At 45.7% G+C, this 14,498-nt stretch overlaps 2 protein-coding genes across 5 annotated transcripts; one reads left to right on the top strand and one right to left on the bottom strand.

The window, feature by feature from the left end:
* Positions 1 to 711: 711 nt before the first annotated feature.
* On the bottom strand, positions 712 to 2,049 carry LOC115114169 (ABC-type oligopeptide transporter ABCB9-like). Its single transcript, XM_029642220.2, has 3 exons — positions 1,928 to 2,049; positions 1,559 to 1,695; positions 712 to 1,333 (listed from the first exon to the last, which is right to left on the bottom strand). The coding sequence occupies exons 1-3, from the start codon at positions 1,995 to 1,997 to the stop codon at positions 1,106 to 1,108; spliced, it is 435 nt and encodes a 144-aa protein (XP_029498080.2). The 5' UTR covers positions 1,998 to 2,049; the 3' UTR covers positions 712 to 1,105.
* A 6,509-nt stretch (positions 2,050 to 8,558) lies between these two features.
* Positions 8,559 to 14,462, top strand: notchl (notch receptor, like). 4 transcript variants are annotated; one of them, XM_029625730.2, is made up of 11 exons: positions 8,559 to 8,907; positions 9,736 to 9,886; positions 10,211 to 10,543; positions 10,651 to 10,877; positions 11,062 to 11,392; positions 11,668 to 11,816; positions 11,958 to 12,031; positions 12,145 to 12,274; positions 13,028 to 13,125; positions 13,314 to 13,645; positions 13,761 to 14,462. In XM_029625730.2, exons 1-11 carry the CDS (start codon positions 8,853 to 8,855, stop codon positions 14,281 to 14,283), a joined length of 2,403 nt encoding a protein of 800 aa, XP_029481590.1. In that variant the 5' UTR covers positions 8,559 to 8,852; the 3' UTR covers positions 14,284 to 14,462. The 4 variants fall into 4 exon arrangements, with proteins under 4 accessions (XP_029481590.1, XP_064865789.1, XP_029481598.1 ...); XM_065009717.1 differs by having other exon boundaries at positions 9,733 to 9,886; positions 10,415 to 10,543; XM_029625738.2 differs by having other exon boundaries at positions 9,733 to 9,886; positions 11,970 to 12,031.
* Positions 14,463 to 14,498: the final 36 nt, after the last annotated feature.

Genomic DNA, 14,498 nt, shown 5'->3' with positions numbered 1-14,498 from the left:
TCTGTGCTGGTTACCCCTTGTCTGTGCTGGTTACCCCTTGTCTGTGCTGGTTACCCCTTGCCTGTGCCGGTTACCCCTTGTCTGTGCTGGTTACCCCTTGTTTGTGCTGGTTACCCCTTGTCTGTGCTGGTTACCCCTTGTCTGTGCTGGTTACCCCTTGTCTGTGCTGGTTACCCCTTGTTTGTGCTGGTTACCCCTTGTCTGTGCTGGTTACCCCTTGTCTGTGCTGGTTACCCCTTGTCTGTGCTGGTTACCCCTTGTTTGTGCTGGTTACCCCTTGTCTGTGCTGGTTACCCCTTGTCTGTGCTGGTTACCCCTTGTCTGTGCTGGTTACCCCTTGTCTGTGCTGCTACTGCGGCAGTATCTGGCTGCTCCAGCAGTGTGTACGTTTGTGGACCTAAAACTATGCTATTGCAACTGTTATGAAACTGCCTGTGTTAAGCATCGTATTGCCTTCATTGGAAATACCCTCTAAACACTAACAGTATTGCTGGGGGTCAATGTATGTGATTCGGCTTGGCCTTTGGCATCATTATCTAGGCCTGTAGCAAAGGAAAGAATAAGTGAAAGCATGACATTAGGCGTTTCCCATAATAATACAGATCAACTGCAAAACGTACACATCATGCTGTTATTATGTAACCATTCCCCCACATTCAGATACTAAATGAAGAAATGATTTCAGAGAGCAGAATGTTTATTGTCATTAACACAGAACAGAAAAAGACTCCTGTATTGTACTGCCTTGAAGAGACAGAAAATCAAAACATTCTTTGGGATCCCTATTTACACTATATGGTTAGAACACAAATGTGGGAGAACAATTTAACAAAAATAAATGTAAAAATAAATACAAAAGGCATTTGGGGCAGAAAGAATACTTCAGTTACACTATAGTGCAAATAGTTATATTACAGGACTCTTATTGTAATCAGTGAGGGGATTATGATCATTTAACAACAGTTTGATGCTATGATCTCAGAGTATTTGTTTAGCATATACGATGCAGTAGAACTAGTAGGTAATAATGTTGAAAATGTGAGATGGTGGCAGAAGTGGGATTTCAGTTTACATTGAGGAGTGTCATGGGATTGGAGCCTCTGTTTTAGTTGTTTAGCTCCTCCCCTTCTTTGCGCTGGAAGCCAGTGTTCTGCCTGTTCACCAGGTCAGCATAGGTTCCACCTTTCTCCAGCAGCTCAACATGGCCCCCCTCCTCTAGCACCTTTCCCTCCTCGAGAACGACAATGTGATTGGCCTTCTCCACAGTGCTCAGCTTATGAGCAATCAGCAGGACTGAGCAGGGGTTTGAATCGTTGAGCAGAGCTTGGTGGACCTAAGGACATGGAGAGAAACATGATGAGTTTGTTTGAATTAAAGCCACTGAACTGTCAGAGATTAGCTGAGATACACTGTAAATCAATATTTAATGTTAGGGAAGGAAACAGCCTCCATTGGGTTATATTGTGAGTAAATTATCAACAGCAACTGATTATCCCCCCAAACAATAGATCTGTCAGTCTGTTGTAGTGAAAGATAACAAGATTCAGAGTTCTCCTACCAAATGCTCGCTCTCTGTGTCCACGTTACTGGTGACATCGTCCAGCACTAGAATCCGAGGCTGTCTGATCGGAGCTCTGGTGACGGCAATGTGTTGCTTCTGCCCTCCTGAAACCTGGCCTCCCTTCTCCCCGGCATCTGTGAAATAAAGAACAACAATTAAGTATGAACAGTAGAGCTGGATAACACACATCCACTACAATCATGTCATCAGTAGGTTACTGAAGGAAAAGCACTAACAGTTCAAAGTTAAAGCTATGCAGAGAAAAGTGTAACGTTCTATCAGTAAGGACTAAACAAAGCCCCCAAAAAATAATATTACCAATCCTATCAGGATGAAGTCTATATGAATGAAGCTTTTGGGACATACCTGTATCATAGCCATTGGGCAGGTCAGAGATGAACTTGTGGGCGTTGTCCAGCTCAGCAGCCTGGTACATCTCCTCATCAGTGGCATCATCTCTGCCATATTTCAAAACAAAATCAAATCACAGTTATTTATAATGCCCTTCTTACATCAGCTGATATCTCAAAGTGCTGTACAGAAACCCAGCCTAAAACCCCAAACAGCAAGCAATGCAGGTATAGAAGCATGGTGGCTAGGAAAAACTCCCTAGAAAGGCCAAAACCTAGGAAGAAACCTAGAGAGGAACCAGGCTATGAGGGGAGGCCAGTCCTCTTCTGGCTGTGCTGGGTGGAGATTATAACAGAACATGGCCAAGATGTTCAAACTTTCATAAATGACCAGCATGGTCAAATAATAATAATCACAGTAGTTGTCGAGGGTGCAACAAGTCAGCACCTCAGGAGTAAATGTCAGTTGGCTTTTCATAGCCGATCATTAAGAGTATCTCTACCGCTCCTGCTGTCTCTAGAGAGTTGAAAACAGCAGGTCTGGGACAGGTAGCACGTCCAGTGAACAGTCAGGGTTCCATAGCCGCAGGCAGAACAGTTGAAACTGGAGCAGCAGCACGGCCAGGTGGACTGGGGACAGCAAGGAGTCATCATGCCAGGTAGTCCTGAGGCATGGTCCTCCGAGAGAGAGAAAGAAAGAGAGAATTAGAGAGCATACTTAAATTCACATAGGACACCGGATAAGACAGGAGAAGTACTCCAGATATAACAGACTGACCCTAGCCCCCCGACACATAAACTACTGCAGCAGGCAGCATAAATACTGGCGGCTGAGGCAGGAGGGGTCAGGAGACACTGTGGCCCCATCCGATGACACCCCCGGACAGGGCCAAACAGGCAGGGTATTTGATGTTCTCCTTGCCAGAACGAGCAAACAACACCGGCTCCTGACTCACCACACTGATCTGAGAAAAATTATTCATTTAGATAATGCATTTAGTTGGTTAATAACTTCTCGGCAAACATTGTGATCATGTAATTGTCTTTAAAGGCTAGTAGCTAATTATGTTAGGCACTAATATAGCTTAGGGGAAGAGTAACATTGCTTCCATTGCTGTTTGTAATGACCTGGTCGTGCAGGTACTGGTTCTTGTAGCTGTTCAGTGGCTGTCCATCCAATAGGATCTCTCCTTCCTGGGGCAGGTAGAACCTCTCCAGCAGGCTCACACAGGTGCTTTTCCCTGCTCCAGAAGCCCCCACAAGGACAGTGATCTGCCCAGGCCTCAGCTCCAGAGACAGGCCCTGAGAGAAATTGAGATTTAATGTATGTTATTTTAATTCATATCCAGTATATGTGTATACAGTATACTGTAAATATACTGTAGATACCTTGAGCACCGGTGTATCCTCCCTGGTAGAGTAGGTAAATATGACATTCTTGAACTGAACATATCCCTCAAGATTCTGTGGGGCAAGGGTGCCTTCTGGAGGAACATGGGGCTGTCGGTCCACATACTCAAATATCTTCTCAGAGCCACCGATTGCCCTCATCACACTTGGGTAACACGACATCACGGCCTGTCAGACAGGAGGTGTAAAAGCGGCACCAGTAAGTGACTGTCAAAATGTTGCTACTCAAAACTCTAGTTGTGATTCAAATGTTGTGATAACGATGAATCATTTTGACCCCTATTTTGCTGTAGAACAACTTGGCAGTGCCTTGTTAGGACGTGTACATTTAGGTCTGTTTGGATTTGGCAGTAGGGACCAAGCTTAAGATGGCTGCAGGTAGATTGAATGGAGATTGTTCGTCTATGGCCTTACCACCACAGCAGAGGAGAACTGGAGCTCGTAGAGCACAAAGGCCACCAGGTCCCCACTGCTGACGGTCCCCCCTGTCACCAGACTGCCGCCATAGTACAGGATACTGACCAGGAACAGGCTTTACATCTGAAAGGGAGACAGATGGGGTGACTAGGGACCAGAGTTTTCCAGATCATGTAACCAGGAAACACTCTGGGACCTACAGTAGTTATAGTCTATAACAATGGCCCAGAGCTTTCCCTCGTCAGTTCACATGGCCAGGAAAAACTCAGGGCCCTTATTACAGACAAATTCATGCAACCTCGTGAGTCAATGTGCAATCCAAGCTCTTTGGAATTGAATTTGATAAATTGCTCTCACACTGTGACCGTTTACAATTGAAGCTGAGACTCAAGCTATTGGTCCAGGTTGAGGCTGTGTAGGCTACTGCTTCCTCTTTATTCAGAGAGTAGGTCTTCTCCAGCCTCTTCCTGTAGCGCTCCGTCTCGCCCTCCTCATTGGCAAAGCTGCGTACTGTCTTCATAGAGGAGAAGGTCTCCGTGGCAAAGTCATTGGCCTGGGCTAGTGACTTTTGAACCTTCGCACCGAGCTTATGGGACAAAAACAATATTCACAGTTACCTTCTGATTGGTCAGGTAACATTCTGTTCTGTCTGCTTTGTAGTGCTATTTTTGGTGACTGCAACTTGTAGAATCAAGATGTATGCAAACACGAAACTGCAACTCTCAGACAAGGTTACTCATCACGGGGGTGTTCAGTAGTTCACAAAACTACCCCCACTATAGCCTGGTCCCAGATCTGTTTATGCTGTCTAGCCAACTGTTATTGACATTGTCACCCCATACATTTTCCTCAAAAGGCACAAACAGATCTGGGACCAGGCTACTTCCACAATAATAGGTTAGAAAAGGTCTGATTTCCTGTACCTGGTACCGCTTGCCGGGTATCTTTGGAATGACCCAGATGATAGGAAGCCCCATCGCGGTGAAGAGTGACAGCTTCCATGAGAGATTGAGCATGAAGATGAAGTGGAAAGTGACCCGCATGAAGTACCACATCAGCAGACTCAACTTCTCACTCAGAGACTCACTCATTTTGTTGGTGTCCGTGGTGATGCGTGACACAAGGTCACCTAGAACAAAGGTCATAGGTTAAGTTAGCGTGCAAATATATATCACATATATATATATATATATAGCATAAAGCATAAACATATAGCATATATACTTTGAAGAAATGAAAGACCCGCACAATACTCTTGACAGGATCACTCATGTTTATTAAGATACTCTCCTTTTCACATCACTTTGGACATACAGTATGTGTTTATCAGTTAGCTTAATCAATTAGTAAACCAGCAACTGTATAAAAAATATATATTTAAGAAAGGTGAAGTACAGGTAACTGCCAAAATAAAAAAATCACTTGAGCAAATGATGGATACATAGTATATTGAAAGCAGGTGCTTCCACCCAGGTGTGATTCCTGAGTTAATTAAGCAATGAACATCCCATCATGCTTAGGGTCATGTATAAATATGTCCAGCTGCCCATTATTTTGGCTACCATGGCTAGAAGAAGAGATCTCAGTGACTTTGAAAGAGGGGTCTCAAAGCAGTATATGGGGTTAATGCGTGTGTGTGTGTGTGTGTGTGTGTGTGTCTCAGTCACCAGATCTCAACCCAACTGAACAATTATGGGGGATTCTGGAGTGGCGCCTAAGAAAGCGTTTTCCACCACCATCAATCCCTCCAATAAAGTTCCAGACACTTGTAGAATCTATATCAGAGCACATTGAAGCTATTCTGGCAGCTAGTGGTGGTATTTAATTTATTTAGGCAGTTACCTGTAGATTGCAATGAGATATGACTCACCTGTCTGAGCTTTGTCAAAGAAAGCGATCTCCTGCTTCAGCACCGACTGGAAGCTTAGGCGCTGGATGGAGGTGTGTATGCGACACATGGTGATGTTGTAGATGAGGTCACACACAGCACTGAATGTTAGAGATGGGAGAAGGAGGGCAAATAAACACGTTACTACAGTATCATTACAATAAATGCCCTATGAAAGTGGTTAGGACACTTGAAACCTCAAAATTAAACAGGAGTATCAATTGGAAGGACTCAATAGTATCACATCACCAATTATTGATATGTGCTGTACCACACCTCATGACTGTAATCAGAGACATGACCGGGATGGCGTAAGTGAAGGCTTCAGGCTCGTCTTCATTCATAATCCAGTCAGTCATTCGGCCGGTGTAGTGGGGAATAGCCATCTCACCAAGGGAGGAGATGACAATAAGACTCAGCACGGCTCCAAAGCGTATGATATAAGGCTTCATGTATCCCATCAGTTTCTCTAGAGAGGCCCCAGTGTTCTTCTGTGGTTCCTTGGTGGGCTTGGTAAGAAGAGAAGGGATGTCCGGGGGTGTCCTCGGATGGGGCCACAGTGTCTCCTGACCCCTCCTGTCTCAGCCTCCAGTATTTATGCTGCAGTAGTTTGTGTCGGGGGGCTAGGGTCAGTTTGTTATATCTGGAGTACTTCTCCTGTCCTATTCGGTGTCCTGTGTGAATCTAAGTGTGCGTTCTCTAATTCTCTCCTTCTCTCTTTCTTTCTCTCTCTCGGAGGACCTGAGCCCTAGGACCATGCCCCAGGACTACCTGACATGATGACTCCTTGCTGTCCCCAGTCCACCTGGCCATGCTGCTGCTCCAGTTTCAACTGGCCTGGGCCCTAGGACCATGTCCCAGGACTACCTGACATGATGACTCCTTGCTGTCCCCAGTCCACCTGGCCATGCTGCTGCTCCAGTTTCAACTGTTCTGCCTTATTATTATTCGACCATGCTGGTAATTTATGAACATTTGAACATCTTGGCCATGTTCTGTTATAATCTCTACCCGGCACAGCCACAAGAGGACTGGCCACCCCACATAGCCTGGTTCCTCTCTAGGTTTCTTCCTAGGTTTGGGCCTTTCTAGGGAGTTTTTCCTAGCCACCGTGCTTTTACACCTGCATTGCTTGCTGTTTGGGGTTTTAGGCTGGGTTTCTGTACAGCACTTTGAGATATCAGCTGATGTACGAAGGGCTATATAAATAAATTTGAAATTTGATTTGACGTAGCGTGTCCAGTACAACCATGCTACGACTGTTACGCAGTAGCCCTAAAGTAGCAGAAAAACAAGTGATTTTAGTTTGTTTGGTTTATCAATTTTTACAACAAAAAGGGTATATATATTAATATATATATATATTAACATAATTATAGCAATATAAACCCACCCCCTGCCAGGAGTGCCATCCCCATAGCTGCCCCAGGATGGACTGGCCACATGCCCAGAGAAGGCTGATGTAGATTGGGCAATGGAAGCAGAGGACCCCCATGCTCTGGAGCCCCTCGAAGCTGCTCATCCATAGGGGAATTCCAGGGAACGTGAAGGTGAGAAAGAGGTGGAGGCCGGCACGGAGCAGGCTTCCACCCCACAAGGTGATGAGGGGATGGTGGAGGAGGAGAGGGGAGAGTTGGGCCAAGCGGACTGTCTGCACCACACACACATCCATGCACAGGAAGAGCAGTGGAGAGAAGTTCATTTTCGGCATTCCGAACAGGCTTTAGAACAGGAGTTTGGGACAGATAGATAATGAGGTTGAGGAACATCAGGGTTATATTGAGGAGGACTAAGTGGGATACCATATGGAAAATGAAATGTTCACATAGATCTGTTTATAGCCTATTATGGAAAAAGTGGACATTTGGGAATTAGTTCACACAAAATCCCAATTAAACCCTTGGGACATAGATGATCTGCAAAGTTATACTGCAGTCACCTTTGAATTGGAAATGAATCTCATGTAGAATAGCGACATCGTGTGGAAAGCTTGATGACCTACACGATCATAATCATAATCATTATCACTGCTCTATCTTCGATACATTATTTCCACGATCATCTATTGCATATTCCCCCTTGACAATGCACAGCAGACTAATGTTTTATATAGGTTTATATAAACTCATCATATAAAACGTTTAAAAAACGATTCTAGGTTTTTTCTCAAATACCTCAAATGAAGGTCAAGAGTAAGTAGTATGCCTTAGTCTGAAATAGACCCCCGCAAAATAACTTGAAAAGGCACACAGTCTTTGTTGTACCACCTGCTGTGAGGCTGTTTCTGTTTGCACAATTGATGAGTCCTTAGGTTAAGGATGAAAGAAGAACCCCCTAGTTTCCTGTTCCTGTATCCATCCTTTCATTTGAGACAGATGACATAAGGTGCTGCAGCTTTATCTGTCTATTTTAAGACCCACCACATTCCTGGAGGTTATTATCTCTTCTTTGAGATTTTGAAATAGTTTTATTTGTCGTTTTCAGTAGATAAGATTATATATATATTTTCTAAATGCAGAGAGCATGCTCCTGCATGGGAGGTAAAAAAGTGACATATGCAGGCCTACTCCTTGGCCTGTATTCATAATGTGACTCAGAGAAGGAGTACTGATTTAGGATTGGTTTAGCCTTTTTTAAATGTAATTAAAATGTTTGGATGAATGGGGGGTGGGGTCTAGATCGCTACTCCTATTCTGAGACGCTTTATGAATACAGGGCCTGGTTCATTTGAAAGATTACATCCTGAGACATTGAAATCAGTAGAAAAACTGACTGCAGACTCACACAAAGACCACACACACACACACACACACACACACACACACACACACACACACACACACACACACACACACACACACACACACACACACACACACATCCCGCTCCTATTCTTTTCCACACAGTGGCAGGAAGTTGTCCACATATCCGCAGTGCTTCTGAGGAAGAATTAGAGAGAGGGAGGTTGGTGGTAGCAGCACTGGAGGTTAGGGTGTACACTTTAGACATAAACTGTTCACACGGTCCAATTCCGAACGCGGTCTTCTCTTGAAGATACCCAGAGAGATACCTCGCGACACTTTGGCGGAGTACAGACCTGACGGACCTGCCATAGCTGGACCAAGCCATTGGACCTAGTAACCGCACTGGTACAGCTGGGAGGATAGTGAGAGAGAGAGTAGACTACTGCCGTCTCCATCCTCCTCTCTGGGACCTGCTTGGCCCAATGATGCTGGTGCTGTGGACAGCTGTTCTGTTGGGTTTGAGCAGGTGGTGTCGAGGTGAGTCCGTCTTCCAGCTATTATCTTGTTGATACGATGTTAGATACCTATGAGAGTGAGGTAGAGTCTCTACTAGGTAATCGTCTAAAGAGAGGAAGTCCTACATGGTACTTCCCAACAACGAAACATACTTTTTTTTATTACATTGATATTCTCACTTCTATGTTTTATAGATTTCTGAGGATATATCATTCGGAGAAAATCCTGTGACGTACTTGACATATGCTGCTCTCACATTCTTTCAGCGTCACTTTATAAGATGCTGCATGAATGTGTCCCTGATTTAAAGATGTAACTAACCAAAAAGATTGTACTGCATTTCCTTGAATGTTCACTGCTATACAGTACACTATGTCTAATCCCAACTCTCCTGTGTTATGATTTAATTGTCCCTCACACACCTGCCAAGCCTCTCCATTGTCCCTCTCCATTACATTCCTCATCGCCAGGGTGACGACCTCCGACCTTCATCTAGTCCCAGCCCACTCCATTTCCTGTTGCTATTCGCCTCTCCTGGAGACTTCCTGTTTGTGTCAGGCCTCCTATTTCCCGTTTCATGGTTCATGCCAAGGACACACCTTTCATAGCCTGCCTGGCCTGCATGGTACCAAGCATTGTTAACAATGAATGCTTGGTGGTGATAGGTACACATAGGCCTACACAATACACAGCTTGAAAATGTAGGTCAAAGCACAGGTTCTTGCGTGATACAGTAGTGTAATTAATGGATGATTTTTTCCAACGTGATTCAGTTTAAGTTAGTATATTAGTGTCAAGTGGAAATCCAACCTTTGTGTGTGTGTATGTGTGTGATTCCTCCCCAAGTAGCAGCAGCATCTCCCGGTGGTGACCCCTGGGCCCAGTGTCCATCCAGACAGTGTAAGGCCACGTTTGGAGATGGGTCATGTGATAAAGACTGCACCGAGCCTGAGTGTCTAAGGGACGGGTTCGACTGTCTGAGGGACAAAGGACACTGCAAGTAAGACACTGTAGCAGCAGGGAGATCTGGGCTGCATTTCATTCCAGGAAGATGTTCCATCAACCTTTCCCTTTGTTCACTCTCCTTCATGGATCTAACAGGACTGGATATGTGAAAGCAATATGGTTACTTACTCTTACCCAGTAGTCTCATATTCATGGTGAGGGGAGTGAATAAGAGCAGAGGGGAGAGAACATCTTCCCGGAATGAAACGCACCCTGCTCTTTACTCTTTATCACTCTCACTCTCCTTTTTGTATACATCCAGATGTTTCAGCTGGGGTTCACACTTTCTCTGCATCCCTTCATCTATCCCACCTCTCAGCTCAGGCCACATTCACTACTGCCGAGACCACTATGCCAACTCTTACTGTGACCAGGGCTGTGAAAGCGCCGCCTGTGGCTGGGACGGGAGTGACTGTCACAGGCACCACAGCCCTCTGTGGGCTAAGGGCACCCTGCTCCTGCACACCCACGTCCCCCTGCAACATGGCACATTTTCCAACAGTTCCCTTCTCTGGGCCCTCAGCACCCTCCTGCAGACGCCCCTCAAATTGCGTGGCATGGTGCCCCTTGACCCCAGCAAGGACCTCTTCACCTTTAATCCCCAGCAGCTCGAGAACCTGCTGGCTCAAGCTTCCTCGGATGACTCAAATGGGTAACTATAAAGAGATTATGATTTTGCTTCACCAAATGTTTTACCTTAACCGAGTTTCTTTTGTTAGCATCACATCAATGTTCTCACTCCCCATCTCTCTGAAACAGCTCTCTCCTATTCCTGCAAGTGGATAACAGGCCGTGCTCCCATCTTCCTTCTACCTGTTTCCCGTACGCCATTGAAGCAGCTAACTTCCTGCGGGCTGCTACGTCGTCGACTCGTGTGTCGGTCCCCTCTCACCCAGAATTAAAGGCCATTATTAGTGTAAGAGGAGTTGGGGAGGAAATAGGGGGGAGAGAGGAGGACCCAGTTGAGGAAAAAGAGGAAACTAATGGTATGTATCCTGTTACATAGTGTGTGTGTGTGTGTGTGTGTGTGTGTGTGTGTGTGTGTGTGTGTGTGTGTGTGTGTGTGTGTGTGTGTGTGTGTGTGTGTGTGTGTGTGTGTGTGTGTGTGTGTGTGTGTGTGTGTGTGTGTGTGTGTACCATCTAATATCTCTGCACCCCTTTTCTGCACAGGAGCAACACCTCCATGGCTATGGGCTGTGATCGGCGTGGCAACGGGCCTGGTACTGGCTTTGGTCTTGATGGTTGTCTTGGCGATCAGAAGGGTGAGACGACGACGAGCGGAGAGGGAGGGAGGAGAGAGGGTTAGGCACAGATCCACTGTCACTGAGAATGACAGCGGAGCCAATGTGGCCAAGGCATGGGCACAGCACACACCCCACCGAGAGCAGAGGGGCAGGACAGGGAGAGAGAAAGGCAGGAATGGGATAAAGAAGAAGAAAGCAAAGGAGGCTGAGAAGAAAAGACGCAGAGATCCACTGGGGGAGGATGCCATTCGACTGCGGTGAGTGAAGATGAAGGATTATGGGAGAAGTTAGAGGATGTTCAGTCTAGTAAATCAACAGCGCTGTGATCACATAACAGTTTGCTTCATTGTAATGGGTTGTATGGCTTTCGGTTGTTTGCATTAGGGTCATTTTAACCTAACTGAACTTTTAATCTGTCTGTAAGATAAAACTGTTCTGTTGGACTGCCTCTATTTTACACAATATTAGTGATACTGTAGTAATATCACTAAGTATGCACAAATTACTACTATTCATAAACGTATGATTTCAGGCCCCTGAAAAAGGACCTGGATATTGGAAGTGACACTGACTTTACACAGAGCTCTATGGAGGACATCAACAGGTCCATCTGTGACCACCGGACGCAAGAGCAGAAGCACTACCGCAGCCCTCCGAGCCACCCACAATCACCCACACAACGTAACATCACCTTCTGATCATGGTTAACATACTGCATTAGTAGGCTTGTAAAATGATTCATTATTCTCTTATATTAATTTGTCACAGAATAGTTTACGGTTTGCACAACGTAACTAAGCATGAAACTAAATGGACGTTCAGCTCCCCTTTTAGCTCCCCCAAGAGGATGGGAGAGAAATGCTGTCCCGTTGACACATCACAGAACACCCAATCAAGTGAGTTCCATACATATTCTACATAAATGTCCATATGTTTATTTACATTTTAGATAATGCTGGTTATTATTTACAGTGTTCTATTTTGACAATACCAAATATTATTTTGACAGTCTGGTTCGGTTCAGTGGTGTGGTCCAGATGGGTCAGTTGTCCTGATTCGTGCGGTCCGGAGTGGGCTTGACCGTGTGGTTCTGGAGCTGCTACGAGCTGGGGTGCCGGTCAACAACACCGACCACACTGGTATCACTTTACTCTCCCAATTTCCCAATTATATTATTAACCAAAATGTAGGCTAGATGGTAAAATAAGTAAACTGAACTTCCCTGTAGAGTGTAATGGGAGGATTATTGTGCAAATATATTTTAAAAATCAATATTACGTGGAACAAATGTCCATAAATGTTATGTAGCTTCCATAGGTGTAATAACTAGCTTATAAACACACTACCTCGCATACATATTACTATATTGTATTACTTTGAGGGGTTGAGTAACCAGTGTAACTGACCCCATCTCTCTCTGGTCCTCCCCATGTCGCGTCCCTTTTTGTGTCCCTTCTCTTCTATTCTGTTCTGGTAAAACCTCCATGGCTTCCCACTCTTCCCTTCCATTCCTCTCTACAGCACCCCTGCTGCCCCCCTCTCAAACCGATACAGAAGTTAATGTGCCCTAGTGCCCAGGCAGTGTGGATGTACCATATTAGCCTTCCTTGCTCTTCTCTCTCTCTCTCTCTCTCTCTCTCTCTCTCTCTCTCTCTCTCACACACCACCTCTCTCTCTCTCTCTCTCTCGGGCTAATTCCCTAGTCCCTCACCATCATTTGCATTCTCATTTCCTCCCTTTCAAAATCTCCCTCTTCCCCGTCTTTCACCCTTTGGGCTTGACTCTGTTGTATAATGTTTGTTCACTGGCTGACTTACTCCCTCTCTTTCTGTACTGAACTCCCACCTTCCTTCCCTCACCTTCCTCCACTTGAAATGCACTCTCTCTCCCAGGGAGATCAGCCCTCCACTGGGCATCCTCAGTTAACCACCTCTCCTTGACAAGAACCCTCACTCGCTACGGTGCTGCTGTGGACCTACAGGACAACAAGGTACCAAGGCCAGCAGAAGCCTCTGCTTTTATGATTATTCACGTACTAGTATGAAGATTTAGGAAGAGGAACTTCGAAGAAACTATATTCAGTTGAATCTGCGTAGAATGGTTCAACTTTAAGGTACTCTCATATTATTGCTTCGACACTCCCATTCTCTGATATATACCACTCCCATTATCTGATAGGGTGAGACTGCTCTGTTCCTCTCCGCCCTCCACGGTTGCTACGACACCGCCCGGTTCCTGCTCCTAAACGGGGCCAATCAGGATCTGTCTGATCGCAGAGGACGCCGGGCACTGGATGTTGCCCGAGAGGGCATGCATCATCAAGTCTTGGAGCTCCTATTGGCTCACAGGTTTCAGAGAGGGCCTATTCCTATGGAGCAAGCCAATGATATGCTGTGGGATGAGCGTGCCTTGCTGTATAGCCAATGGGTGAATTCCCCTGGGCTCCCTGGGAGAAGTGCCTCCTTCTCTGGTGTCATAGGGCATCGGGATATGTCTTCGCCTCCACCAAGGTAAAGTCTTGTGGCATTTGACACATCTACTCACAATAGCATTTAGCAATTTACTAATCTTGGTAAGGCAAATTCATCACTGCCTACTCATCTGATCGCCCTCTTCCTCTGACAGTGATTGGTCAATGGGCAGAGTGCAGTGCCCTTCCCCTCAGAACTGGCGGCCACAGCTCAACCAATCAGTGACCGCACTGGTCACCCCAAGAATCATGGGGCGTCCCCCACGGCCAATCAGCACTCTGCAGGAAGTTACCTCAGAGGACGAAGATCGTGAAAGGCCCCAGAAAGTCCCAAGAGCAGCGACACCGCACTTCCTGTTACCCCAGCCTGCTCCTCGACAGCGGTCCTTCTCCTGTACCCAGAATGCAATGCAGCGTCGCTCCAGTTCACAGCAGCCCGAACCGACTTATGTTGCCTTATCAGAGAAAATTGCCAATGAGCCCATAGAAAGAGTGATCGTAGTCCCTCCTACAGATGTTCCCATCCAATCAAATCGTAGATCAATAGTCGATAGTAGCGATAACCCCAACAGGGCGGCGCCAGAGATTGAAACAGCAAGTTTTAAAAAGGCAGACCAGAATGCCCGAAATGAGAAGCTAAATAACCACATGCCCGACTCTAAACAAACAGCTTTGTAAGGGAGAGAGCTCTGCTAAAATGACCCCAAATACCATGTCAATCATGTGCTGTTTACATTTTCTGTAACAGGCTCCTTGCCCCTAAATAACAGCAGATTGACAGACGGGATATAAACTCAGTCAATAAATGAGTAACTTAATTTACTCTAAATATCTAAATCAATAAACTATGAAATGATTCATGTGCATTTTTTTTCTGCCATGTTAGGCAGTGA

Source organism: Oncorhynchus nerka, linkage group LG3, assembly GCF_034236695.1.
Source record: "Oncorhynchus nerka isolate Pitt River linkage group LG3, Oner_Uvic_2.0, whole genome shotgun sequence".
Taxonomy (NCBI): Eukaryota; Metazoa; Chordata; class Actinopteri; order Salmoniformes; family Salmonidae; genus Oncorhynchus; species Oncorhynchus nerka.
This window is presented reverse-complemented; position numbering and strand designations above follow the sequence as displayed.

Bases quoted from the DNA above. Each gene is read 5' to 3' on its own strand.
- LOC115114169 (XM_029642220.2), bottom strand. From the start codon at position 1,997: ATGTACCAGGCTGCTGAGCTGGACAACGCCCACAAGTTCATCTCTGAC. The intron at 1,696-1,927 runs GTATGTCCCAAA...TTTATTTCACAG, and splicing joins GCCCAATGGCTATGATACAG to ATGCCGGGGAGAAGGGAGGC. The intron at 1,334-1,558 runs GTAGGAGAACTC...CCATGTCCTTAG, and splicing joins ACACAGAGAGCGAGCATTTG to GTCCACCAAGCTCTGCTCAA.
- notchl (XM_029625722.2), top strand. From the start codon at position 8,853: ATGATGCTGGTGCTGTGGACAGCTGTTCTGTTGGGTTTGAGCAGGTGG. The intron at 12,275-13,027 runs GTATCACTTTAC...TCTCTCTCCCAG, and splicing joins CAACAACACCGACCACACTG to GGAGATCAGCCCTCCACTGG. The intron at 13,646-13,760 runs GTAAAGTCTTGT...TTCCTCTGACAG, and splicing joins ATGTCTTCGCCTCCACCAAG to TGATTGGTCAATGGGCAGAG.